Raw genomic sequence first — 25,898 nt, 5'->3', positions numbered from 1 at the left:
CACACCCCAAGTTAAACAAACAAGGTTGGAGTGGAATTTTGAAGTGCCATATGAAATAACAAGTAATTGAGAAGATTGCAAAAAAAGAAAGATCAATTCTAGATATGTGAGGAGGATGAAAAAAACAATTTTAAATTTGGGTGAACCTTGGAGGTACCCCATCCTCATTCCAAAAGATCTACTGCCCAAATTCGTTTTGAAAAAGGACAAGCAAAAATAAGATTCCATTAGGTTTCTCTTTCAAGACCACAAAAATTACATACATCATTGATGGGGGGAGGAAGACCCTGAGTTTAGTAGTTTACTATTAGTGTGAAGGCCATCATTGAAAAGGTTCCAAAGGAGGAGAACCTTAAATTGAGGGTGTATTGTAAGTTAAAAGTATACCTTTTTAAAATAAGTATCTATCTCTCTTTCATTATGTCTATCTATTCCATTAATTTTCACACATTTTATTAAATTGAGATATTTTCCTACTGACATCCATAAGGTAAGACAAGGAGAATAAGATAAAGAACAATTAAAAGAAAGTATCAAGTTTCAAAAACACTTATAGAGGTGTTATTCAGACACTCTCTTTACCGAATTATCCAAGAAATAACAAGAAGAATCTATTTATTTATTTAAGAAGGTTTGGGTGGGTTAGAGAGCTCAATCCGTACCAGACCTGGATAATTGCCAACCGGGCCAAGTTGGGTATTGGTTGGTAAGCTTGTCGTCACCCCCACAAGAAATAATGAGAATAAATCATAAGTTCTCGTGGAGTGGTAAGAGTTAGGTCTTTCTTTTTTCGTTTTTATTTATTGCTTCTTTTCATCGTCAAAGTGGTTGGAAGGGACACCTATCTTTATCTCACCAACCTCACCAACCCCATGTGGGCCCATCTCTCCATTTTCTCCATATCCTTTTTTTGGTTTGGTAGAATTCATATTCTTATCCCCACCTCAGCATCTTCCCATCACTACATCAAGAAAAGGGGAAAAGTTATACCAAAAAAATGGAAAAGACAAAAATACCCACTAGGTCAAATACTTATTAGACTTCCTTGTTTAGACTATCAATTGAGGAATGTGAGGGTAGAAACGAATTTTTTCTGATGGACGTGAGCCCCTCATGGATGACAGATTACATTCATCTAAAATCCACCGATCGAAAATAGGCCAAACTATCCTATACGTCATAGACAAAACCCTCGTTGTCAGGAAATCAGATGGACCCCAATTTGAGATACATTATTTTGGGTTGGCCATAGCTCACTCATTATTAAACCAAACATGCACATAGTGAGGAAAAATCAGTGGGCTTTGAAACAAATATGACCCATCCATGGTTTTAGGTGTTTGATTCGCATTTACTGTATTGATCGATCCAAATCGAATGATCGATATTTGCACTCATTGATCCCTGTTCCATCGATGATACGATATTGTTCATTTTAACTAGATGGCCTCACTGCTTTAAAATGTGTCATATCAAATAAGGAAATCATAACATATATGCGCATTCCATGATACATCCATAGACGATGTGAGACTTTCCATGGTTTTACAATATACGGATCCAAATCGATATCGGCTTTTAAAACCATGGGCCCACCAGGACCTCCAACGTATGAGATTCCTCGATCATAATTAAAAGTCTCATCTTTCAAACAAGTGTCAATAAGAGTTACTATTGACCCTTCACCAACCGTAGAAGAACCAAAAACCCCCCAACCCGAAATACAGATTATATAAAACCGTTTTAAGTTTTGTTGAGACGTAAATAAAAGGCACCCAAAATAAATCAGTAATTCCAAGCCTCTCACCAACTCCTACCCTATTCTTCTTCTTCTTATATCCACCATTTCTCCACTTCTTTCGATCAAAACCTTCCTACCTTCAATACCCTCCACCCATGGCTTTAACCCAGATATCTCCTCTTATCCCTATAGCCATTATTTTCTTCTTCCTCTCTTACAAGCTCTATCAACGTTTAAGATTTAAGGCTCCACCAGGGCCAAGACCATGGCCGATCGTCGGAAACCTTTACGACATAAAACCGGTGCGATTCCGGTGTTTCGCCGATTGGGCAGAGGTTTATGGACCAATCATATCGGTTTGGTTTGGTTCGACTTTAAATGTGATAGTATCGAATACAGAATTGGCTAAAGAAGTTTTGAAGGAGAAAGATCAACAATTAGCAGATCGACACAGGAGTAGATCTGCAGCTAAGTTTAGCAGAGATGGACAAGATCTTATTTGGGCTGATTATGGACCCCACTATGTTAAAGTCAGGAAGGTTTGTACTCTTGAGCTTTTTACTCCTAAGAGACTTGAAGCTCTTAGACCCATTAGAGAAGATGAAGTTACTGCCATGGTTGAATCCATCTTCAAAGACTGCACCTCTCCTGGTATTTAATTATCTCTCTTCTTCTTCTTCTGGTTTCATTCATTCATAATTTCATGTTTTTTTTTTGGGTGTTTTTTAATTTTAAGTAAGGAATATATTCCATATCTTTTTTTTTGGTAGAATAATATATTCCATATCTTGAACCATTCAATTTTGGTAGCTAGATTTGAAATCTCTTGGATATGTTAACGGACTCAGAATCTGTTTTCTTCCGTTTTTGACTATTCTTCATATGGTATTTATAAAAATAAAAGGGAGAAGGAACGTTAACCGGTGATCCGCTAGCGTGGGTTTCATACCTAATTACAAAAAGCACCCTGTGACTTAAAAAATGACCATCATGCCCTGATGGGCTTTCTGCCTCTTTCTTGGGGGTAAGGCGGTCATTTGTAGTGGACAAAACGACTTCTCTATCTAGGCGTGGGAGCCACACAAGGTGTGCGATCAGTCTTAATTACACTGTGACCAAAGGAAGTTGGAATTTCCATCCTCCCATGTAAATTAAGAATACATGGATGGGATTATAGGGGCTGTCAATGGGTCGGTTTGGACCACGAGCAAGTCCAAATCATGATCCAATATGGGTACACCGTATCAGTTTCTTAGCAGTTTATTATTGGTTTGGTTTCAGTTTGTCATGTAAATATATTAATAAGGGGAAAAATATGCTTTTTATATGAATTTTAGGTTGCTATATGTTTTTTATCGGGTTATTTCGGTTTTGATCCGATTTTTTACATTTCGGTTCGAAACCTGTGTGGAATAGATTAATACTTCTTACTGGTAAAGTGAATCACATGGATTTCATGCCGGTTCATAAGTAATGAGTAAGCCACCCACCCATGTCTTCACGTTAAAATCGCATAAATCAAAGCTTTCAATTTTAAACTATAGAAAAAAAGTATAATTAAATTCCCGTGATTTTAAGAATCGGAATCGTATCAGCCTCGATCCGTTTTATACGGTATTCTGTGTTTTTGGCATTTTAAAATATGGTAAATTATATGGGAGAAATATTGCTACATATCCTTGTAAAAATTCCTTTATATCCTTACATAATAAACAGTGAGATTCATATTAACATTTTTCTTTTCTATTCTGACCATGGGGGTCCCATATGGATGGTATTATTTTTTAACCCTTCATTGGTTGTAGCGTGTAGGTTCCTTCTTACACTATCCTTCTAGGAACCTTTTTCCCAAATTATATATTTATGGGTCAAAAGACAATAAAATTATATATTTACTGTGTTTTCTTCTTTTCAATTTATGGACTACCCTTTACTCTTGAAAAACCAACTAAATGTTTCTTATCCCCATATATAATATTAAAGGAAGAGTTTTCTATCCGGAAGCGTGGCCTATGCCAATGCTCCCTGGGTGGGTGTAGCTCTCTCCTCCTCCAATGGGGGTAGAGATGTTATTTAATAAGGAGAGGAGAGAGATAGACACATGCGAGCACTGGCATTGGCCATGCTTTTAGACAAAAAAATATTTTTCCATAATATTATAATGATTATCATGTAGTAACCCCACAATCTAAGATCAAATGAGTAGTAACAATTTTTATTTTTTTGGTCTTTTTGGTAAAATATGAGTGGTAAACCCTCTGAAGTCTAGCTCGGGTGGTAAAGGATGTAGTGCAATGTCATAAGGTCCTCAGAACGAGCCTCCGCTATCTCCTGTTACATGAGTCTATGGGGGTGAGTCCGTGTAACCAGGGTTTACCCCTGGTCTGAACTGTAAAATCGAACAGGTTAGGGGGTTCCACGTTACTAAAAAAAAAAAAAAAATAGTGGTAACCATTGTCCCAAATCCCGATGTTAGACATGCCTCCAACCAATGATTTCAGGGCACATTAAAATACTTGACATGTGAGTAGAGACGTATAAGACGTATTCATAAAATTTGGACCCCAAATGATCTGCCATATAATATAGTAAATGTTGGATTTGTAAATGTATGTAATATAAGATTTGACAATGCAGATAACATTGGGAAGAGTTTGCTTGTGAAGAAGTACTTAAGTGCAGTAGCATTTAACAACATAACAAGGCTTGCTTTTGGAAAGCGTTTTGTGAATTCAGAAGGTATTATGGATGAGCAAGGTTTAGAGTTCAAGGCAGTAGTAGCCAATGGATTGAAGCTTGGAGCATCACTTGCCATGGCAGAACACATCCCATGGCTCCGATTTCTTTTCCCACTAGAAGAAGGAGCATTTGCTAAGCATGGAGCTCGAAGAGATCGACTTACTAGAGCTATCATGGAAGAGCACACGGCTGCCCGTAATAAGAGCGGCGACGAGAAGCAACATTTTGTTGATGCACTCCTCACTCTTCAAGACAAATATGATCTCAGTGAAGACACCATCATCGGTCTTCTTTGGGTATGTTATGTAGAACCAACCACCTTTCCATTTTAATAGCTCAGTGAGAAAGTTCAGTTTCAGGCTTTCAGCTAATCTAGTTAAGTTGGCCCAAAATACCAGTCAAGCCTTGATATGGGCTTGGGCAAGTAAAATGTTTGTTTGGGCTAGGCCTTGGCCTTGTTCTTGTTCTGGGCCTAAAAATCCAGTCCAACTATGTCAAAGTTACCCTTAAAATTTTTTGTATCTTCTTGCTATGTCTGTAGGATATGATAACTGCAGGAATGGACACCACTGCAATCTCAGTTGAATGGGCTATGGCAGAGCTGATAAAGAACCCAAGAGTCCAAGAGAAGGCCCAAGAGGAGCTTGATCGGGTTATCGGGATCGAGACGGTGTTGACGGAGGCCGACTTCTCTAGCCTCCCTTACCTCCAATGTGTGGCTAAGGAGGCTCTAAGAATGCATCCTCCAACTCCACTAATGCTTCCCCACAAAGCCAATGCCAATGTGAAGCTTGGTGGCTATGATATCCCTAAGGGAACAAACATTCATGTTAATGTTTGGGCTGTTGCTAGAGACCCGGCCGTATGGAAGGAACCATCGCAGTTCCGGCCGGAGCGATTCCTTGAAGAGGATATCGACATGAAGGGTCATGATTTTCGGCTACTACCATTTGGGGCAGGTCGACGGGTATGTCCCGGTGCACAATTGGGTATCAACCTAGTGACATCTATGTTGGGTCACTTGTTGCACCATTTCTATTGGGCTCCTCCTGACGGGGTTAAGCCAGATGATGTTGACATGTCGGAGAACCCGGGTTTGGTCACCTACATGAGGACCCCCTTACAAGCTGTCCCTATGCCAAGGTTGCCAACACAACTGTACAAACGTGTGGCTGCGGATATGTAATCTTGTAAAATTTTGGTTTTTGAAATCTAAAACTCTATTAGGCCTTGACTCTTCTCGTAGGAATTTTGAGCTCTTCTTCAAAAAGAGTCCAACAATGTATGTGTTTAGAGCATGGGGAGAAGAGCAAAGAACTAAATAAATTTGTCAAAGTGATAATGCTTTTAGATGATTTTTTTTAAGGGAAATTATCAACGCCACCCCATGACGTTTGCCTATATTTTAAAGTACACCCACTAATTACTATAATATTAGTGCCACCCCCTGCTTTACCAAACTAACTCCACACAGGCCCCCTGCCGTTAGTTAAGAGTTGTTAAGTGGTGATGTCAGCAATTTAAAAGATAATTCTACCCTTGTTAATGGTGAAATACCTAATCTACCCTTTCAATTAGAACACCCACAAACCCTTCTTCTTCCTCACACTCAGCCGACAACCATGGAGAACATCCACTACAACCTACCATCTTCTGAAAAGAGACCTACTCCGGTGACCAAATCTGCCCTTCTTTGCTTATTGCTTGTTTCACCACTGAAATGGGTTTTCTGTTTTTCTTTTTCAACAATGTTCTGTGTTTCAAGTTAGTAAAGGAACCGAAACCCTTCTGCTTCTACTTCTTCTTCTTTCTGCAACACCATCCGTCTCTCCTTCCTCCTCCTCTTGCAATAACAGAGGTGATAGATAGGTCGTACGTCACCCATGACACCATGGAGAACATCCACTACAACCTACCATCTTCTGAAAAGAGACATACTCCGGTGACCAAATCTGCCCTTCTTTGCTTATTGCTTGTTTCACCACCGAAATGGGTTTTCTGTTTTTCTTTTCCAACGATGTTCTGTGTTTCAGGTTAGTAAAGGAACCGAAACCCTTCTGTTTCTACTTCTTCTTTCTGCAACACCATCCGTCTCTTCTTCCTCCTCCTCTTGCAATAACAAAGGTGATAGATAGGTTGTACGTCACCCATGATCATTGTCTCATTTCTATTTCCTCCAATTAATGATGAAACGGGAGAAAAGTTAAATTTCCCCCACCGCCCAAAAATCAAATTTAAAATTATTCATATTCATTGCAATTATTCATTAAATTATAAGAAAGTAATGGTTGAAAGTTGAAGTCTCAAACTACCAAAATCTAAGAATCCATAAAGAATTTCAAACATACTATCTATTCTACTGGCAGAGATATTTTCCCTTTTGTTCTTTTGCAGGTTCCGAAGTCTTCAATGGGCCATGGCGGCATTGGCTACGGTGGTGGGTGATTTGAGGTTGAGCACGCCAACGGCATTGATGAGGTATGGGGTTGGATGTGGAAGGTCTGCTCTGTATGGTCGAAGAGGGCTGTGAGAGAGAGAGAGAAGGATCAGATTTCGGATAACGGTTAGAATCTCCCCAGGTTCCATAGCCCATCTCAGCAATCATCCATTGCAGTATTGCACCCCTTCCCAGACACAGATTTTTTCCTTCTCTTATTCTAATTTTTCGATATCGATCTTAAACAAACCCTTCAGTTTTCTTTGTGGGAAATGGTTTGATGAGCTTTGCTGCAATGTTTGTGTTTATGGTGATGTCCACTAACATGCGCCCTAGGTAACTTGTGGATGTTGCATTTTTTTAATCAATTTTAATTTAAAAATTGGGAGAATTTTGGTCGTTGGAACAATCTGATTGAGTAATATTTCTCTCTCAGTCATTGGATCAATCTAGGTTTTTTATGTTTTAATGTAAAGGGTATTTTGGTCAAAAGAATTTCAGAGATTAACACAGTTAAAAAATGGATAATGGTTGATATTATGATAGTTAGTGGGTGTGCATTAAAATATAGGCAAACATCAGGGGGTGGCACTGATAATTTCCCTTTTTTTAATTGAGCTTCCTCATTGGATGAGTGTTGTATGTCCAAGAAAGAGATTAAGGCTGTGTTTGGTATGCATTCTAGGTTGATTTCACATTCTTGAACAATAAAAACAACTATTTTTATCATTCAAGAATGCAGAATCGACCTGAAATGCAGAATCAACTATTCTTTCCCCATATACGATTGATGTCAAATGAGAATCGAGACAATGCAAAGTAAGATAGGTTAGGTTCTCAAACAGATTCCAATTGAGCGATTAACAAGATCCCCTCATACCTGAGGATATTGTTGTTGTGTCCAACCCAAAGAATGTGATTCAATAAGGTGGGACCTCATATGAGGATGTGTTAAAGTGGATTTCCCAATTAGAATGGATTTTTTTGGGAGATCAAATTTTGATTCGATTCACCAATTGCATCTATGGTGAGTTGTGTTAAGGGTTAGATTTGTAGCAATTTTGGTTTGCCTTAAGTGGATAATCTGTTAATCATGGCAAATATTTGGGATTCCCATCAATTTTGGTAGGACCAAAAAAAAAAAACTATTTCCATTAATGTGGAACGAATTCATAATAAACTCTTGGGGTGGAAGGGTAGCTTGGTCTCCCCAGTTGGGGAGGAAGTATTTGTGGATAAAGTACTTGATTTTAACAAATGAGATTTATTTCATATAATTTTTTCATATTTCCATTTGTAATGATTTTAGTAAGTTTTAGTGGAAAGACAACTCTAATAAAGGAGTTTCATGGGCTAAAATGGGAACATTTATGCATTAATGAGAGGGGTGGAGGCTTAGGATTTTAAGATTTTAAGTGTTTAATTATCTCTCTTGGCTAATGTTGGAGGATTTTGGGTAACCCAAATGCATTGTGGGTTGTCTTTAAGGGAAAATACTTTTAGGGCTCCAAATGGATAATCGAAAATTTGAATTCAATTCGCATCCGTATCAATATAGGGACATCCATATTCGTTTAGAGATATTCGGAAAAAAATCCGAATACTCCGATAAAAATCTGAATACTTAATAATAAAAAATTAAGTAAATAATGATCTTGAGGGTTTTTGAAGATTCAACAGGTTCTAGAATATGAGGAAAAGAGAATCATGATCTAAGAGATATGGATTGGGAGTGAATTGTATCCACTAGGGGGAGGAAGGTCCAGGTTACACAAGACAGAGATGTAAACGGATGGTCAAAAATCTGAATTCGATCCGCATCCGAATTCATCCAAATCTGTTTAGAGGTATCCGTATTCAGCCAGGGAATATCTGGATTCGATCACACCCGATTCGTAGACGTATACGAGCCGAATCCGATTCGTTTATAGGCCTAAATACTTTCCCAATTTAAAATTTTCTTGAATACCCCTTCCTAAAAGTTTTGCTCCTAGGATTGGCATAGCATTCTTTTAAGGGTAGAGACCTCATTCTTAAGGGCGTCCGTTGAGGTTGGGAAAGGGAGAGACAATTCATATCTATGCGTATTATTGCCGTTGTTTTCTGTCCGAGCTGAGGTGGATGACCTGCAAGACAAAAGGAGAATATTCGGATTGGCTTGGGGTTAATCCGAGGTAACTCCGATGATTAAGTTAGAACTGGGCAACTATCAATATGAGTGAGGAACGGTAAAAAGTAATAAATGTGAATACCTACCTTTGTCATACACTATTCCTTATATAGTTCGGGTCGGTTTGTATCCGGCTGGGTGGATAGTTAGCTGTCATAGCCGACTTGTATAAGGTCGGTCATTCTGAGTTGTCTTGAGAAGGGATTGGATGATGTAATATCATGGATGCATTAATGAAGAGTGGCACACATGTTCGTGTATTGTCAGAAGAGCCTTACAGATATGTTGACACCTGTATAAGTGTATTTTCGTATGTTTCAGATGCCCCCCACTCCCTAGACTTATTAAATAAGGGTAAGGGAGTATGGAGTAAAAAGATATAAGAGATGACAGAAGGGAGAATAAATTATTTAAGTAAAGATGAAGGGATTTAAAATATATATATATATATATATATATATATTGTAAATGGGGTAGACAGTCGAGCGTTTGGGTGCGCGGTAGGTAATGCTCGGCTTTGAGGCCGTAGCATTACCAAGCAAAGTCTCCCGAGCATTTGGGTGCCCGGCAGGTAATGCTCGGCTTCGAAGCCGTGGCATTATTGAGGGAAATATGTCGAGCGTTTGATTATCCGACAGGTAATGCTCGGCTTCGATGCCGTGGCATTACCGAGGAAAATATGCCGAGCATTTGAATGCCCGACAGGTAATGCTCGGCTTCGATGTCGTGGCATTACCGAGCGAAATGTGCCAAGCGTTTGAATGCCCTGTAGGTAATGCTCGGCTTCAATGCCATGGTATTACCGAGCGAAATGTGTCGAACGTTTAAGTGCCCGACAGGTAATGCTCGGCTTCGATGCCATGGTATTACCAAGCAAAATGTGTCGAACATTTAAGTGCTCGGCAGGTAATGCTCGGCTTCGGTGCCGTGGCATTACCGAGCGAAATGTACCGAGCGTTTGAGTGCCCGGTAGGTAATGCTCAGCTTCGATGTCGTGGCATTACTGAGCGAAATGTGGCAAGCGTTTGAGTGCCTAACAGGTAATGCTCGGCTTCGATGACATGGCATTACCGAGGGAAATATGCCAAACGGTTGAGGGCCTTACAGGTAATGCTTGGCTTCGATGATGTGGCATTACCAAGGGAAATATGCCGAACGATTGAGTGCCTGGTAGGTAATGCTCGGCTTTGATGCCGTAGCGTGGGGTGGATTGGAGATCAACGGTCATGATTCGTTAGTGACAGTAATGTCAACGTAGCAATGATATCGCCTTGATTTGAAATTTCAAAATTTTGAATTTTGCATTTTGAATTTGGTAATGAAGTGAGCCTTGGGGGTTATTGTTTGTTGGTCCAGGTGAAAAGGGAACCAGACAGTTGAATGATTTCCAGGGAGAACTCATTGATGATTGAGTTGAGTGTTGGGGTGAAAGATGGGGGGGGGGGTGTTTGAAAGGTTGTCCTACCAGTTTATCATGTTGGGAGAGTAGTTCATTAAAGTCTCCTATAAGAACAAAATTAGGGGGGATGGTTGAAAGGTAGGTTTGTAACTCAGTCCAAAAAATCCTTCTTTCAAAAACATGTGGAGGAGCATACACACAAATTGCTGTCCATATTAACCCAGTAGTTTCAGAAATGTTTAGAGAAATGAAGGAGTTATGCTTATACAACACTGAAACTTGAATATTAGGAGCAGAAAGGATCCAAAGTCCTCCTTGAAGACCTTTCAATCCTTTACTGTTTTGGGCTACAACAGAGATGTAGTTATCTTTCTCCTCTCAGATTTGGGGATTTTTAGAAACCTAAACGATTTGGTAGAAAGGTTTGGTTGGCGTCTCCTTTTAGACTAAATATCCAAGGTTTGTAATGTAATGTAAAGAAATCTTTTTTTCCATGCGAAATAATTTCATTGGATGTGTGCTTTTGAACCAAGGGTTAAATGATAAATTGCAATCAAGTCTCCCCAATTATAATCACCCTTAACTAAATTGTCACTTTGTTGAAGTTCATTAAAATTTCCTTTTTCTAATTTCTAGAGTTAATTTCAAAGATTAATACTATTAGTAGTCAATTACAATTTTCATATGACAATATATAAACCTTTAACATCACAATGTTGTGTGTTAGAACCCAAAAAAAAAAAAAAAAAAAACCATGTTAATAGAGTGAGACTCGAATTTTATTTTTTGTTTGTTCGAAAACCAATTTATTTTGATGGGCGTGAGTCCCTCATGGATGTCAGATATTACACTCATCTAAAATTCACGGATTGAAAATATGCCAAACTATCCTACACGTCATAGATAGAAAGGTTTGGTTTGAGTGTCGATGGGTTTGGTTTGCATGAGTTTGGATCGATAGGTTGATTTGTTTTTGTGTCTAAGGTGATTCAAACAGGATGTCATTAGGGTTTCAAAAAAAAATTGAATTTTTTTAATCTCAGCCGTTGAATGGTTGTTAGAACATGTGATGCAGTGAGAGATCATGGTAATACAGGCTTTGGAAGTAGAGGATCCGGACATCTTTAAAATGTGTCACTAATTCCAAGCCTCTCACACCCTTAGTTAGTAAGTACGCGTATAATACGCGTATTATACGCGTACCCGAATTTTTGAACGAATAATACTCCCGTCCCCGCACTTTCCCGTATTTTTATAAAAAAACGCGTTTTTTAACCGATCGCGTATTATACTCATATAATTCGGGTATTATATGTTTTATACTTTTTAAGTTTTACTCTAATGTTTTAAAAAAAAAAAAAAAAAAAAAAAAAAAAACCCCCAAAGATTAGAATTTTTTCACGATTTCACTTTCCCTTCTTTTGTGATTTGCGTTTTCACTCCAAAGTCCAACCCTAGAAGGCAAGACTCAAGAGCAGGCAGCCCCTCCATCTCCGTTCAACACCGCTATTGTCAAAGCTTCGACGGCAAGCGCATAGCGGCACGCGGCAGCGGCGGCGGCGGAGCGGCGGCGGCGGCGGCAGCGGCAGCGGCAGAGGCGAGCGGCGCGGCGGCGCAGGGCGCAGCGCAGCGGCGGCGTTTCTCCTTGTTTATTTCTTCTTCCACTTGTTGTTCTTCGGAAGAACTTCTTCCACTGTGGTTAGTATCCCTTTCTCTATTTCGTATGAAAGAATGGAAGATGATGCAGATTGGCTTCATAGAGAACTTGGGATTGGAGAATATGCACGAGACAGTGATAGTATTCAAACTCCAACATATGGTGGCACTCTAAGTCAGCTGCGCAATCTCTCACAGACTCCTTTCACACATGGTTCAACTTCTGAGACACAAGAACCATTAGATATCAATGATTGATGGTTTCCTTCTTTATGACATGAAGGATTTGTTATTGTTAGAGACTATTTTATGGGACTTGTTCCTATTAGAGACTATTTTATGGGGTTTTCATGGTTCCAGAATACATTATGTCTTACTTTTTTTTATGTTTGATGAGATGTAATAGACTATTATATTGATATTTTATCGTTTAGAGACTACTTTATTGATATTTTGATATTTTAAGTGCTAATCTTAGAGATGTAATATAAGATATTATATTATTGTGTTTATTTTAGTTTATAAAATCATGATATTATTTTGTTTATTAGGTGGTGAATGCATGTTATATAATGAATATATGCCCGTTTTTTTAAAAGTATTATTGCCGTCTATGCCGTATTATACACGTATTAAACGCGTATCGTATTATTACCGTATGCGTTTTATGAAGCCGAATTTTTAAAAAGTATTATTACCGTCTAGTCCGTTTAATTGCCGTACGTATCCGTTCCCGTTCAATTGCCGTTCCCGAACTTACTAACTAAGCTCACACCTCACTAACTCCCATCGTCATCTTATTATATCCACCATATCTCTTTCTGTCTCTCTCTATCCACTTCCATCGATCAAAACCTTCCTACCTTCAATCCCCTCCACCCATGGCTTTAACCCAGATCTCTCCTCTTATCCCTATAGCCATTATTTTCTTCTTCCTCTCTTACAAGCTCTATCAACGTTTAAGATTTAAGGTTCCACCAGGGCCAAGACCATGGCCAATCGTCGGAAACCTTTACGACATAAAACCGGTGAGATTCCGATGTTTCGCCGATTGGGCAGAGATTTATGGACCAATCATATCGGTTTGGTTTGGTTCGACCTTAAATGTGATAGTATCCAATACAGAATTGGCTAAAGAAGTTCTGAAGGAGAAAGATCAACAATTAGCAGATCGACACAGGAGTAGATCTGCAGCTAAGTTTAGCAGAGATGGACAAGATCTTATTTGGGCTGATTATGGACCCCACTATGTTAAAGTCAGGAAGGTTTGTACTCTTGAGCTTTTTACTCCTAAGAGACTTGAAGCTCTTAGACCCATTAGAGAAGATGAAGTTACTGCCATGGTTGAATCCATCTTCAAAGACTGCACCTCTCCTGGTATTTAATTATATCTCTCTTCTTCTTCTTCTTCTGGTTTCTTTCATTCATTCATTTTCATAATATAAATTTTGGCAATGCAGATAAGATTGGGAAGGGTTTGGTTGTGAAGAAGTACTTGGGAGCAGTAGCATTTAACAACATAACAAGGCTTGCTTTTGGAAAGCGTTTTGTGAATAGAGAAGGTATAATGGATGAGCAAGGTTTAGAGTTCAAGGGAATAGTAGCTAACGGAGTGAAGAATGGAGCATCACTTGCCATGGCAGAACACATCCCATGGCTCCGATTTCTTTTCCCACTAGAAGAAGAAGCATTTGCTAAGCATGCGGCTCGAAGAGATCGACTTACTAGAGCTATCATGGAAGAGCACACGGCTGCCCATAATAAGAGTGGCCACGCGAGGGAACATTTTGTTGATGCACTCCTCACTCTTCAACACAAATATGATCTCAGTGAAGACACCATCATTGGTCTTCTTTGGGTATGTAGAACCAGTCAAGCCTTGATATGGGCTTGGGCAAGTAAAATGTTTGTTTGTGTTCTGGGCCTAAAAATCTAGTCCAACTATGTCAAAGTTACCCTTAATTTTTTTTTGGTATCTTCTTGCAATGTATGTATGTAGGATATGATAACTGCAGGAATGGACACAACTGCAATCTCAGTTGAATGGGCTATGGCAGAGCTGATAAAGAACCCAAGGGTCCAAGAGAAGGCCCAAGAGGAACTTGATTGGGTTATCGGAATCAAAAGGGTGTTGACGGAGGCCGACTTCTCCAGCCTCCCTTACCTCCAATGTGTGGCTAAGGAGGCTCTAAGATTGCATCCTCCAACTCCACTAATGCTTCCCCATAAAGCCAATGCCAATGTCAAGCTTGGTGGCTATGATATTCCTAAGGGAACCAACATTCATGTTAATGTTTGGGTTGTTGCTCGAGACCCGGCCGTATGGAAGGAACCATCGCAATTCTGGCCAGAGCGATTCCTTGAGGAGGATGTCGACATGAAGGGTCATGATTTCCGGCTACTACCATTTGGGGCAGGTCGACGGGTATGTCCCGCGGCACAATTGGGCATCAACCTAGTGACATCTATGTTGGGTCACTTGTTGCACCATTTCTATTGGGCTCCTCTCGATGGGGTTAAGCCAGATGATATCGATATGTCGGAGAACCCGGGTATAGTCACCTACATGAGGGCCCCCTTACAAGCTGTCCCTATGCCAAGGTTGCCAACACAACTGTACAAACGTGTGGCTGCGGATATGTAATCTGGTAAAATTTTGGTTTTTGAAATCTAAATCTCTATTATATTAGGCCTTGACTCTCTAGCTTCTTGTAATAATTTTGAGCTCTTCTTCAAAAAGAGTCCAACAATGTGTGTGTTTTGTTAAGGATATCACCTAGTGTGAGTCCCTGTTTGTTTAATTATTGCCAGCTGGCATAACTGTTCTTATGTAAGCACATGGGTGCACATGGGCTATTGCCTCCTGTAACCTCTTGCAACCGTTCAATAGTTTATTATAAATAAATCATGAATCCCAAGACGAAGGTTAAGGGGAGAAGATCTTTTCAACTCTAACATGGTATCTCAGAGCAAGTCGGTCCTCTGACCTTCTTTTTTCTTTCACGCTTTTTCCTCTGCTTTTTCTTGAGTTCTTGATTTTTCATTCATGGCGTCTTCGTCTTCAACCTCCAATCTTGTCTCTCCTCCCACTGTAACGTCACTTTCTTTCTCAAATATCCACCATTTTTTGTCGATTAAGCTCTCCCATCCAATTATGTTGTTTGGGGCTCTCAATTTCTGCCTCTCCTTCCCTGTTCAGGGTTGCTTGGGTTTATTGATGTACCCTCCCTTGTCCGTCAGAGTTTGTGGTTTCTTCCACATCTTCCTCTCTAGTTCTTAATCCAGCCTTTGTTTCTTGGCAAAAGTAAGATCAACTTTTATTAAGCTGGATACTGTCATCTTTATTAAGCTAGATACTACTCTTGCATCGACTTATGCCTCTCACTCGCAGGCTCGAGTAATGCAGTTGCGCATGAATTTACACAATATTAAGAAGGGATCTGACTCCATGGCTGAGTATCTCTTGCGGATCAAACGCATTGCCGATGAGCTTGCACTTGTTTCCAAGCCAGTTTTTTATGAGGATCTGGTGTTATTCACTCTTGGTGGTATCGGTTCTGATTTCGCTTCTTTTGTCACTTCTATGATGACTCGTGAATCGCTGGTGAAGATGAAGGATCTTCATGGCTTGCTTCTTAGTGAAGAAATTCAGAGTATTTCTATTCTTCAAGATTTGACGAATTCCTCTGCTCATGTTGCTACCACTTCCGCTGGCGCTGATATCTCTGCTCAAACACCTATTGTGGCCAAAGATCGATCTCCAGCGTCGAGGCATGGTGATTCTTCTTCTGGTCAATATGGTCGTGGCTATCGCGGTGGTGGTTCTCGTGATCATGGTCGCGGCTATCATGGTGGTGGTGGTGGTCGATTCGATAAGGGAGCTCACGATAATTCCACTTATTCTGGTCGTGCTCCTTCTATCTGTCAGATTTGCAATCGGATTGGCCATTCTGCCAAGTTTTGTTATTAACGTTTCACCACTGATCCTCCGCAGGCCTACTTTACTGGTTTTCCGGCTAACAATCAGTCATAGTTTCCAAACACAAGGGCCACCCACCACATCACTCCAGACATGAGCGCAGTTCAGTCTTCTTCTGATTATACTGGCAGTGACACTGTTCATATCGGTAATGGCACAGGTCTGCCTATCAAACATCTTGGCCACTCTATTTTTTCTTCTGGTGCTACGACTTTACATCTTAAAAATATTCTACATGTTCCTTCCATGAAGCACAATCTCCTTTCTGTGCAATAGTCTATTCAGGGTAATTGTTGCTATTTTGAATTTAGCCCAAATTATTTTTGCATCAAGGATCGCTGCTCGGGGAGTACCCTGTTGGCCGGACCTCTTAGAGATGGCCTGTATCAGCTGGATCTATCTGTGCCGTCTACGCCTACTTCTCGTTGCTTTGCTAATAGTTCATCTCCAGCCGGTTACTCTATTGTTTGGTCCTCTGAAGCTCTTTGGCACATTCGGCTTGGGCATGCCTTCAGTAAAATTGTGCCTCGGGTTCTTTCAGATCACAAACTACCTTCTGTAGCTTCTCGGCAGTCCTCTGTTTGCAGCTTGTGCCAACTTGGTAAAGCCCACAAACTTCCATTTACACTTTCTGCTTGAACCACTACTGGCCCTTTACAGTTGGTTCATTCTGATCTATGGGGACCAGCCCCTGTGTTGTCTATGGAAGGCCATAGATATTATGTGGTGTTTGTGGATGACTTTACTCATTTTTCATGGTTGTATCTGCTAGCAACTAAATCTAATGCACTCTCTGCTTTTCAAACTTTTAAGGCCTTGGTTGAGAATCAATTTAGTTGTTCCATTAAATCATTTCAATCAGACTGGGTGGAGAATATCGTAGTTTCTCCCAGTTTTTAACCAAGTGTGGTATTGCACATCGTCTGTCTTGTCCACACACATCTGAATAGAATGGCACAGTGGAGAGGAATCATAGACATATAGTTGACATGGGTTTATCTCTTTTAGCACATTATGGATTACCCTTTCAATTTTGGGGCCATGTTTTTAGTACTGCCATGTACCTCATTAATCGCCTCCCTACTGTGGTTCTTGGATTTTGTTCGCCATTATATAGGGTGTTTGGCTATCATCCCGACTATACCTTTCTTAAGGCTTTTGGCTGTACTTGTTATCCTTTGCTTTGGCCTTATAACCGCCACAAGATGGAGTATAGATCTGCTAAGTGTTTGTTTCTTGGTTACAGTCCCAATAAAAAAGGTTATAAGTGTCTTCATCTTCGCACAAACAAGAAAATCATTTCGCGTCATGTTGTATTTGATGAGTGCGAGTTCCCATCCTATTCATGCTCTCCATCTGTTGCCCCATCTCTACCTTCTTGGCCTGCGTTTCCTCCCCACATTGTTCAATCTCCTATTGCTCCTTCGGGTCCTTCTCTCCCTTCTCTCCCTTCTGGATCTTCTCCTTCTGTTTCTCTTCACCTTGTTAATCCATCATAGGCCAGTCCACGGTCAACCTCACAGGCTCATTCTATGAATAGTTCTTCACAGGCCCAATCTCCAGCCTCTGATTCATTACATCAAGTCCGTTCTCCAACCTCTTCCCTACAAGCCCACTCCACTTTTGATTCCTCACATCAGGCCCAATCTCCAACTGATTCTTCTCCATAGGTCCCTTCACCATCTAGGCCTTCACATGCCCCTTTGCCTTCTTTATTGGCTTCTCCAGGCCCACTGCACCCTGCCTCGGGTTCTACTGTTTTACCTATGGTTTCTAGTCGAACGCACTCTATGATCACTCGCTCTCAAGATGGAACTCGGATTCCTAAGGTTCCACAGAGTTTTTTTGCCACTAGGCACCCGCTACCCTTGGCTTTGTTATCCTCTGTTTTGACCATTTCGGAGTCGACCAGCTATACTCCGGCCTTTAAGTCTGTCGAGTGGAGACAGGCGATGGACACCGAGTTTAATGCCTTAATCTCTAATGGTACATGGACTCTTGCACCGGCCCCACCCCATCGTTGCATCATTGGTTGCAAATGGATCTTTCGGATAAAATATAAGTCTGATGGTACTCTCGAGCGTTATAAAGCCCGATTAGTGGCTAAGGATTACACCCAAGAGCATGGTCTAGATTACTAGGAGACGTTTAGTTCGGTGGTAAAAACCACGACCATCCGCATTGTTTTGGCTTTGGTTGTCTCCTACAATTGGCCTGTGCGTCAGCTTGATGTCACCAATGCATTTCTTCACGGGCATTCGACGAAGGACATTTATATGGACCAACCCCCTGGCTACAAGGATTCACGCTTTCCTGACTATGTGTGTAAGCTACGACGCTCCTTATATGGTATTAAACAGGCCCCATGGGCCTGGTTTCAGCGATTGAGTTCGTATCTGTTACGGATGGGCTTTATTGGGTCCAAAACTGATACCTCATTGTTTATTCAACATTCTGCTATGGGCCCAATCTATATTCTCATCTATGTCGACGATATAATAGTAACTGGGCTGTCGAGTGCTGACATTCAAAGTCTCTTAACCGATTTGGCATCGGAGTTTGCCATCAAGGATCTTGGCACAACCCGTTATTGCTTGGGTATCGAACTGATTCCCAATGCTGATGGGCTATTGCTTTCCCAGCAAAAATATATTTTTGGTCTTCTTCAAGACTTCAACGGGCCAATATGCTTGGTGCCAAGCCCATCTCTTCTCCAATGGTGTCCTCTAGTTTGCTTTCCAGGGGCTCTGGGACTCTCCTATCGGATCCTACAGAATATCGTAGCATCGTAGGTGCCCTACAATATGCAACATTGACCAGGCCGGACATTTCCTTCCCGGTGAATAAGCTATGTCAATTTCTAGCCACCCCAACTGAGGACCATTGGTTGGCTGCTAAACGGGTTTTACGCTATTTTAAAGGGACTATTCTTCATGGGCTGTAGCTCTTTCGCTCCCCTTCTTTGGCACTTACGGCCTATACAGATGCTGATTGGGCCAGTGGTCTTGATGACAGGAAGTCCACTGGGGGTTACTTAGTTTATCTTGGGCCCAATCTTATATCTTGGTAGTCTCAGAAACAAACTACCGTGGCTCGGTCTGGCACGGAGAGTGAATATCGGGCTTTGGCCCTTGCCACTACTGAACTCACTTGGATTCAATCTTTGCTTGGTGAACTCCAAGTCTCTTTGTCCTCTGCGCCGGTTCTCTGGTGCAACAATGTGGGGGCTACTTTCTTCACCGCCAACCCAGTATTCCATGCTCGCACGAAACACATTGAGATTGATTTTCATTATGTCTGTGATTTGGTAGCAAAGGGGCTCTACGGGTTCGTTACGTATCTACGACTGATCAGTTGGCGGATATTTTGACAAAAGGTCTGTCCTCTGCCCGATTTGCACAGCTGCGCTCCAAACTCAATCTTCGTTCCGGAATCTTAACTTTGCGGGGGGATGTTAAGGATATCACCTAGTGTGAGTCCCTGTTTGTTTAATTATTTTCAGCTGGCATAACTGTTTGCCTCATGTAACCTCTTGTAACCATTCAACAATTATTATAAATAAATCATGAATCCCAAGATGAAGGTTAAGGGGGAGAAAATTTTTTCGACTCTAACATGTTTAGAGCATGAGAGGAAGAGCAAAGAATTAAATAAATTTGTCAAAGTGATAATGCTTTAGATGATTATTATTATTATTATTTTTTTAAATTAAGCTTCCTCATTGGATGGGTTTGTTTGTCCAAGAAAGAGATTAGAGTAGTACTTGTTTCCCCATATAAGATTGGTGTCAAATGAGAATCGAGACAATGCAAAGTAAGATAGGTTGTCAAATAGATTCCAATTGAACGATTAAAAGGCAGACCTCTTGCCTGAAAAATAATGTTAATGTGTCCAACCCAAAGAATGTGATTCAATAAGGTGGGACCTCATATGAGAATGTGTGAAGGTTGATTTCCCAATTAGAATGGGTTCTTGTGGGGATCAAATTTTGATTGGATTCACCATTTGCATCTATGGTGAGTTTTGTTAAGGATTAGGTTTGTAGCAATTTTGGTGAAGTCTTAGGTGGTTAATTATGGTATTTTGGTAGGACAAAAAGAATACTATTTTCCAGTATTGTAGAGCGAGTTCATAATAAACTTTTGGGGTGGAAGGGTAGCTTATTTTTGGGGTGGAGGCTTGGGATTTTGAGATTTTAAACGTTTTAATCTCTCTCTTGGTTGTGCAATGTTGGAGGAGTTTAGGTAACCCGGATGCATTGTGGGTTAAAGTCTTTAAAGGGAAATGCCTTCTCAATTCAAATTTTTTTTGAAGCCCCCCTACTAAAAAGATTTGCTCCCGAGATTGGCATACCATTCTTAAGGGTAAAGACCCCATTCTTAACGGCGTTCATAAGAGGGTGGGAGAGAGAGAGTGAGAATTGAAATTTATGCAGATGCTTGGATTGACTCTTCCAACCGGTAGGGTATCAACTCCTTGAGTGGGGATGAGTGTATCTAAAGTTTCTTATTTAATTAAGGGAAAATATTCTCTGCACAGGGGGTGCAGGATGCGCCAGACACATGGGGGTGGGCAAAATGACCACCCTGTCCTGCCACATATGTCTGGGCACAGCCTGTGCCCCCGTTAACTCCCGGGCAGAGAACATCGCTCCTTTAATTAATCATGAATCTCACCGATGGAATGTGCTCCTACCTGCTAGCTTTTCTTGTATGGATGCCTAAGCAATTTTTTGCATCTCTTAGCACTTCATGCCATCTTGGCTCTTGGATCTCTCTAAAGATGGAATTTTCTCTGTCAAAACTGTTTATTATTTCGCGATGTCAAAATCTCATAACCAGCCTCCTAGAAGCTATGTATATTCTGAAGATCCTTTTTGGCACAATCTTTGGAAATTGCCTTTGTTGCCAAAACTTCAGCACTTGTGTGGACATGGTGCAAGGGTGCTTTAGCAGTTGAGCTCCTGCTAGTTAAAAGGCATATATCACAAAAAGACAAGAGACTCAACTTGATAATCTAATTGAGTGAATGATGTATGCATAGAAATTAAAAAAAATTACAGATTAATAGAAACTGAGACAGAGGGTTCACAAATTATGAAACAATGAACAGACGTCATTATAGAAATTAATTTCACGTTGAATTTCAGTAGCAACAACTACAATGACTGCAACTCAAGTCAGAACACTCATTTAAGCTTCAAATTCAAATAAAGCAAATTTAGACTTCATTTTCTATTCAAATTGGCAATGTAAACTACATATCAGCATCATATTTGCACACTGAAATCCTAGATCTGCAAATGTACTATTAAAGCTTTACATACCAATCAATTCCTATCAACAGCATATAAACAGATCAACAAAATGAGGTAAATGGGGGAAGGGGGGATGCAGAAAGTTACATGTAAGGTTACATTACAATAAAAAACAAAGCATTTTGGCAGTTGTCCCTCTTCATATGCAAAGTGCAAACTCGAAAAATCAACGTGCAAAGAGAAAAAGACCGATGTAAACATTGACCTCATTGAAGTCATAGCCATTTCATAACAATTTGTAAAGCACAAAAGCGGTGTGCTCTCAAGCATTAAGAGCTTAGTCTAAATCACACTCAGAATGAAATAGCTCAAAGAACACAAATAGTAGGTAGCCATAATGAGACTGCTTTACACATAATGACAAAAAATTAAAAACAAAAAAATCACCAAATTAAACTGAATAACAAAAAGAGAATCTCACGAATTTTCTCATTTAAAAATTGCTATGTTCAGTTAGCTCTCAAAAATGAGCTGAACCAGTAGAAAGAAAAACAAAGTACAATTTCAGTCCTAGAATTAGAACACATACTTCAAGCCGCCTTCTTTTTGGACTTCAGCATCACAAGCCCAATAAAGACACATAAGAAACACAAAAGTGTCACACCAGCAAAAACGGGTATCAGTATAGCAAACTCCTGAGGGAGGAAGTACTTGTGGATAAAGTGATCTGTGTCCACAAATGGCTGCAAAAGAATGGAAATATAACTCAGAAAAAAGTTTATGAAATTCAAAGGTGAGTAATATAAATGTGGAATCAAAGGAAATCAAAAGTGAAAGGAAACTAACCAGGATGACAACCCAAAATGTATAATAAGTGAATATTGATAAACTGGTTAATGATAATAGAAGCCCCACTGCCCTGTCTGCCAGTTCCATTGCAATACTTACAGCATTCCTTGCCTAAATACAAAATTAAGTAAATTGTCATGATGTTATTTTCAGTCAAAGTTGAAAAATAAAAATACTATTGGACACATAAAACATGAGAGATTGAGATCACTAACACCAAGTATTTTCAAAGCTCAAGTACACATGGCTACTGGTATGATAAAGAAAAAATTCCCTTGGATGAGGTCATTTATTAATGAAGGCCAATGCCTAAAAAGAATGAAAATCAAACACACAGAGTAACGTAGGCTACAATAACTTTCTATGCACAATTCCAACCCAAAGCCTTGCTTTTCAAAATTGCATGGAATACCTTATCAGGAAAAGGGCCACAAGGATCTTCTAGGTGCAAGTTTGGGTAAGCTTCTAGGGCTTCTATTTCTGAAAACCCAGAAGCCAACTATTGAGATTTACAAGTTTGGAATTTTTACAGCCTGAAGCGCAATCAGCCTAGTTGTCAGAGAGGCGTAGCCTTAGTTAGTAAGTTCGGGAACGGCAATTGAACTGGAACGGATACGTACGGCAATTAAACGGATTAGATGGCAATAATAATTTTCAAAAATCTGGCATAATAAAATGCATACGGAAATAATACGATACGTGTTTAATACGGCCATTCTATAAGCAAAAATAGGGGCATATATTCACTATGTAATAGATATTCACCACCTAATAAACAAAATAATAGCATATACACAATGAATTTATTTTTGAGGGCCCAAAAGAAATACATTTATTTTTATCATTTGGGCAAGTAAAGAAGAAATACATTTATTTCTTTTAGTTGGGTAGTGATATGCTATTTTCTGTTATGCTATTGTTCCTTTCTTTTTAAAATATTTTACAATTCGTTTCATATTTTTCCATTGAACCAGGTGGAGAAAAAAGGATTTCAGCAGAAGAAGAGGAGAAATAGAGACGAAATAATGTTATAGAATATGGCCATCAAGAGAAAAATAAAGGGGAAAGGATGGCTGGGGTTTGGAACAGAGCAAAAACAAATCAAAGAATTGCTTAGCTGTGTTAATGTCAGAAACAGAGCTTTTCTATTTTCCAGACTAAATTCTATTAGGCTATAATTGACTAATTAAAAGAATAATTGACTCTATGGAAGCAGGCAAAGTTACTCTCTGTTCTTGAATGATCAAACCCTGAAACCACCCATTTCAGAAAGAGGGGCAGAAGCTCAGATCAATTCAGAATATTCGTTCCTTCATATCAACAATCAATAAATGCAACACAAAACCCAGATTGGTTATCAGAAGTAATACAGATAAATAGAGCGCAATGCCCAAGAAAGGAAGGGAAACAGGGGAAAAAAAATAAATATTTTCTCTCTTCTCCGTCTGGTAGTAATTCAAAATTGTCAATTAATCAGGACAGAACCCACCAAAATCTGACTAAACGGAGAGAAAGAGAGAGTAAAAACCAAATGATGAAACAAGATAAGAACAGAAAACCTAAATCTTTGTAGATTACCAGAACATGTCTTCTGGGTAGTCAGCTTATAAATCAAAACCATGATTCCCAGTGCATGGATCTTCATGCTCAAGATTAGTTTTACCAAATCTGATAATTAAGATAACAATCATAACATAAAGGTTGAGATTTGAGACCTGCAAACGCCGCTGCAACCGAACGGAGACGGAGAAGAAGAGGAAGAACACAGCCGTCGGCCTTGAAGATTGAGAAGAGAAGCCGTCGCCATCACCGTTGAGGATTTGAGCCTTGTAGGAGGATTCTCCAGTGGCTGTTAAACGGAGATGGAGAAGATGATTGGAGATTGGGGGCAACAACTGCTAGGGTTCGAAGAGAATGGGAAACGAAGAGAATGCATTTTTTCACTTTTGCGTTTTTTCTTGCTTTAGACTTTAGTTTTGGTTTTTTTATTAGGTTTAAAAAGTATTAAATCCATTTAATTCGTATTTATAGTTTTATACGCGATTAATACTCTAGTACATAAAAAACGTGTTTTTTAGTAAAAATACGGAAATATATGTTATAATACGTTTTTTTGATTTAAATGTTCGGATACGCATTTAATACATGTATAATACACGAACTTCTTAGGCTTCTAGAGTAAAGATTCCAAGTGAAATAATTTCATTGGATGTGTGCTTTTGAACTCATAATGCCCAGGAGCTAGAAGTCGCTCCCAAAAGCTTACCCAAACATTAACCGAGTCCTCAAAGAAAAACAAGTTATGTACAACAATGGAAAAAGATTTAGAAATTGAAGTGAATTCTCCATTCAAGTTCAGAGTCCAAACCCTCTAGTCTTGTTGGTCCAGACACAATAACACATCCTCCATACAATCTAAAAGGTTTTGAGCACTTTGAATTTCACCTTCTCTAAAGTCTAAACCCCCTTCTAAAACCTAAATTCTCACTCACCCCAAACTCAAAAACCGCAAACTAACTTACCACTCTATCCAACATATCTGACATGGGGCACATCCTAAGAAAGACATCTTTCGAAGGGGGACTGCTAGTCTCCCACTACCATAGATCTTCCCAAGACCTCACACTTTCCCCATTGTCTGCATCAAATCTCATCCAAGGACTCATCAATGGCAACATTTTTGAGAGAAGGTAAGGGGTCATCAATGACAACACCCTTCTAAGGTTTTTCCATGGTGCCCTAATAGTTGGTTTCTGCATCATTTATATCCCAATCCCATCTTTGCTCAACACACCGTAGATAGAAGCAATCACCTCATGCCATAGAAATCCCTGAACATATGGTATCATTTGGTGGCCCATCTGAATCATATGATGTTATGTTATGGCTTTTATTCCCTTGTGTTTTCAACAGTCCCCATTCATCAAACAATTCAAAAAGAAATTACTTTATTTTAAAAAAATTTTGAAGCACTATATTAACATATGGAGAAGTTAGATTAATCTGAAAACTATTGCATGTTAGATGATGATGCAGGTAACATGTCAAGTTGTCAACACCAAGTGGGCATCAAGAAATACTGCTACATGGCAGATAAGCTACCTGTGTATGAAAGGCTTGCTAGACCAACTGTGTAGAAAACCCACCTCCATTTTAAGCAAACAGGCAGAAATTGGAGGATGCCAATGACGGAAGTATATCGGTTAACAAGTTGGAATTGTGGAAATTAATCAAAGAAATTTAGAAAATCTAAAAAACAAGCAAATTTGAGCCAAATCAAAGATGTATGAAAAAACTAGCTCCCTTGATGATAGTCATAACCTATAAGAACGTTTGCACAAAGGATTTAACCAAGTTTGCACTCAATTTCTTTCCCTCAATTGATTTGCACGGTCTGAAAGAGATGATGAACCTCCACTTTTCAGAACGCCTGATATAAACCTTGTCCAATTGAAATTCAACCAGGAATTCGAGTATAAAGCAGAACAACAATAGATCAACCCTAGAAAACAGGTTTAACAGAAACCCAACTATGTTGCAAGTGCAAAGCAATCAATACAATAATAGAATTAGCATGAATGTGAAGCAATCAACCCCAAAATTGTACAAGGACCCCAAGCTGAAAAAGACAACCTTTTTCTTTTGGTCTAGGACCTTCTGCTTCTAAAACC

The 25,898-nt window shown here is 39.7% G+C and overlaps 3 protein-coding genes across 4 annotated transcripts; 2 read left to right on the top strand and 1 right to left on the bottom strand.

Annotated features, from left to right (window-relative positions):
- Window positions 1-1,879: 1,879 nt before the first annotated feature.
- Window positions 1,880-5,776, top strand: LOC122669889 (cytochrome P450 98A2). The gene is made up of 3 exons (XM_043866775.1): window positions 1,880-2,392; window positions 4,379-4,776; window positions 5,022-5,776. Exons 1-3 carry the CDS (start codon window positions 1,897-1,899, stop codon window positions 5,664-5,666), a joined length of 1,539 nt encoding a protein of 512 aa, XP_043722710.1. The 5' UTR covers window positions 1,880-1,896; the 3' UTR covers window positions 5,667-5,776.
- A 7,216-nt stretch (window positions 5,777-12,992) lies between these two features.
- Window positions 12,993-14,806, top strand: LOC122666848 (cytochrome P450 98A2-like). The gene is made up of 3 exons (XM_043862941.1): window positions 12,993-13,519; window positions 13,603-14,000; window positions 14,142-14,806. The coding sequence occupies exons 1-3, from the start codon at window positions 13,024-13,026 to the stop codon at window positions 14,784-14,786; spliced, it is 1,539 nt and encodes a 512-aa protein (XP_043718876.1). The 5' UTR covers window positions 12,993-13,023; the 3' UTR covers window positions 14,787-14,806.
- A 6,902-nt stretch (window positions 14,807-21,708) lies between these two features.
- On the bottom strand, window positions 21,709-22,387 carry LOC122666847 (dolichol-phosphate mannose synthase subunit 2). Of its 2 annotated transcripts, XM_043862940.1 has the most exons (3): window positions 22,225-22,387; window positions 21,962-22,121; window positions 21,709-21,854 (listed from the first exon to the last, which is right to left on the bottom strand). In XM_043862940.1, exons 1-2 carry the CDS (start codon window positions 22,312-22,314, stop codon window positions 21,969-21,971), a joined length of 243 nt encoding a protein of 80 aa, XP_043718875.1. In that variant the 5' UTR covers window positions 22,315-22,387; the 3' UTR covers window positions 21,709-21,854; window positions 21,962-21,968. The 2 variants fall into 2 exon arrangements, with proteins under 2 accessions (XP_043718875.1, XP_043718874.1); XM_043862939.1 differs by having other exon boundaries at window positions 21,843-22,121.
- Between the last annotated feature and the right edge of the window lie 3,511 nt (window positions 22,388-25,898).

Source organism: Telopea speciosissima, chromosome 7 (assembly GCF_018873765.1).
Source record: "Telopea speciosissima isolate NSW1024214 ecotype Mountain lineage chromosome 7, Tspe_v1, whole genome shotgun sequence".
Taxonomy (NCBI): Eukaryota; Viridiplantae; Streptophyta; class Magnoliopsida; order Proteales; family Proteaceae; genus Telopea; species Telopea speciosissima.
Note: the sequence above shows the minus strand (reverse complement) of the source record. Positions and strands in the feature narration are given on the sequence as shown.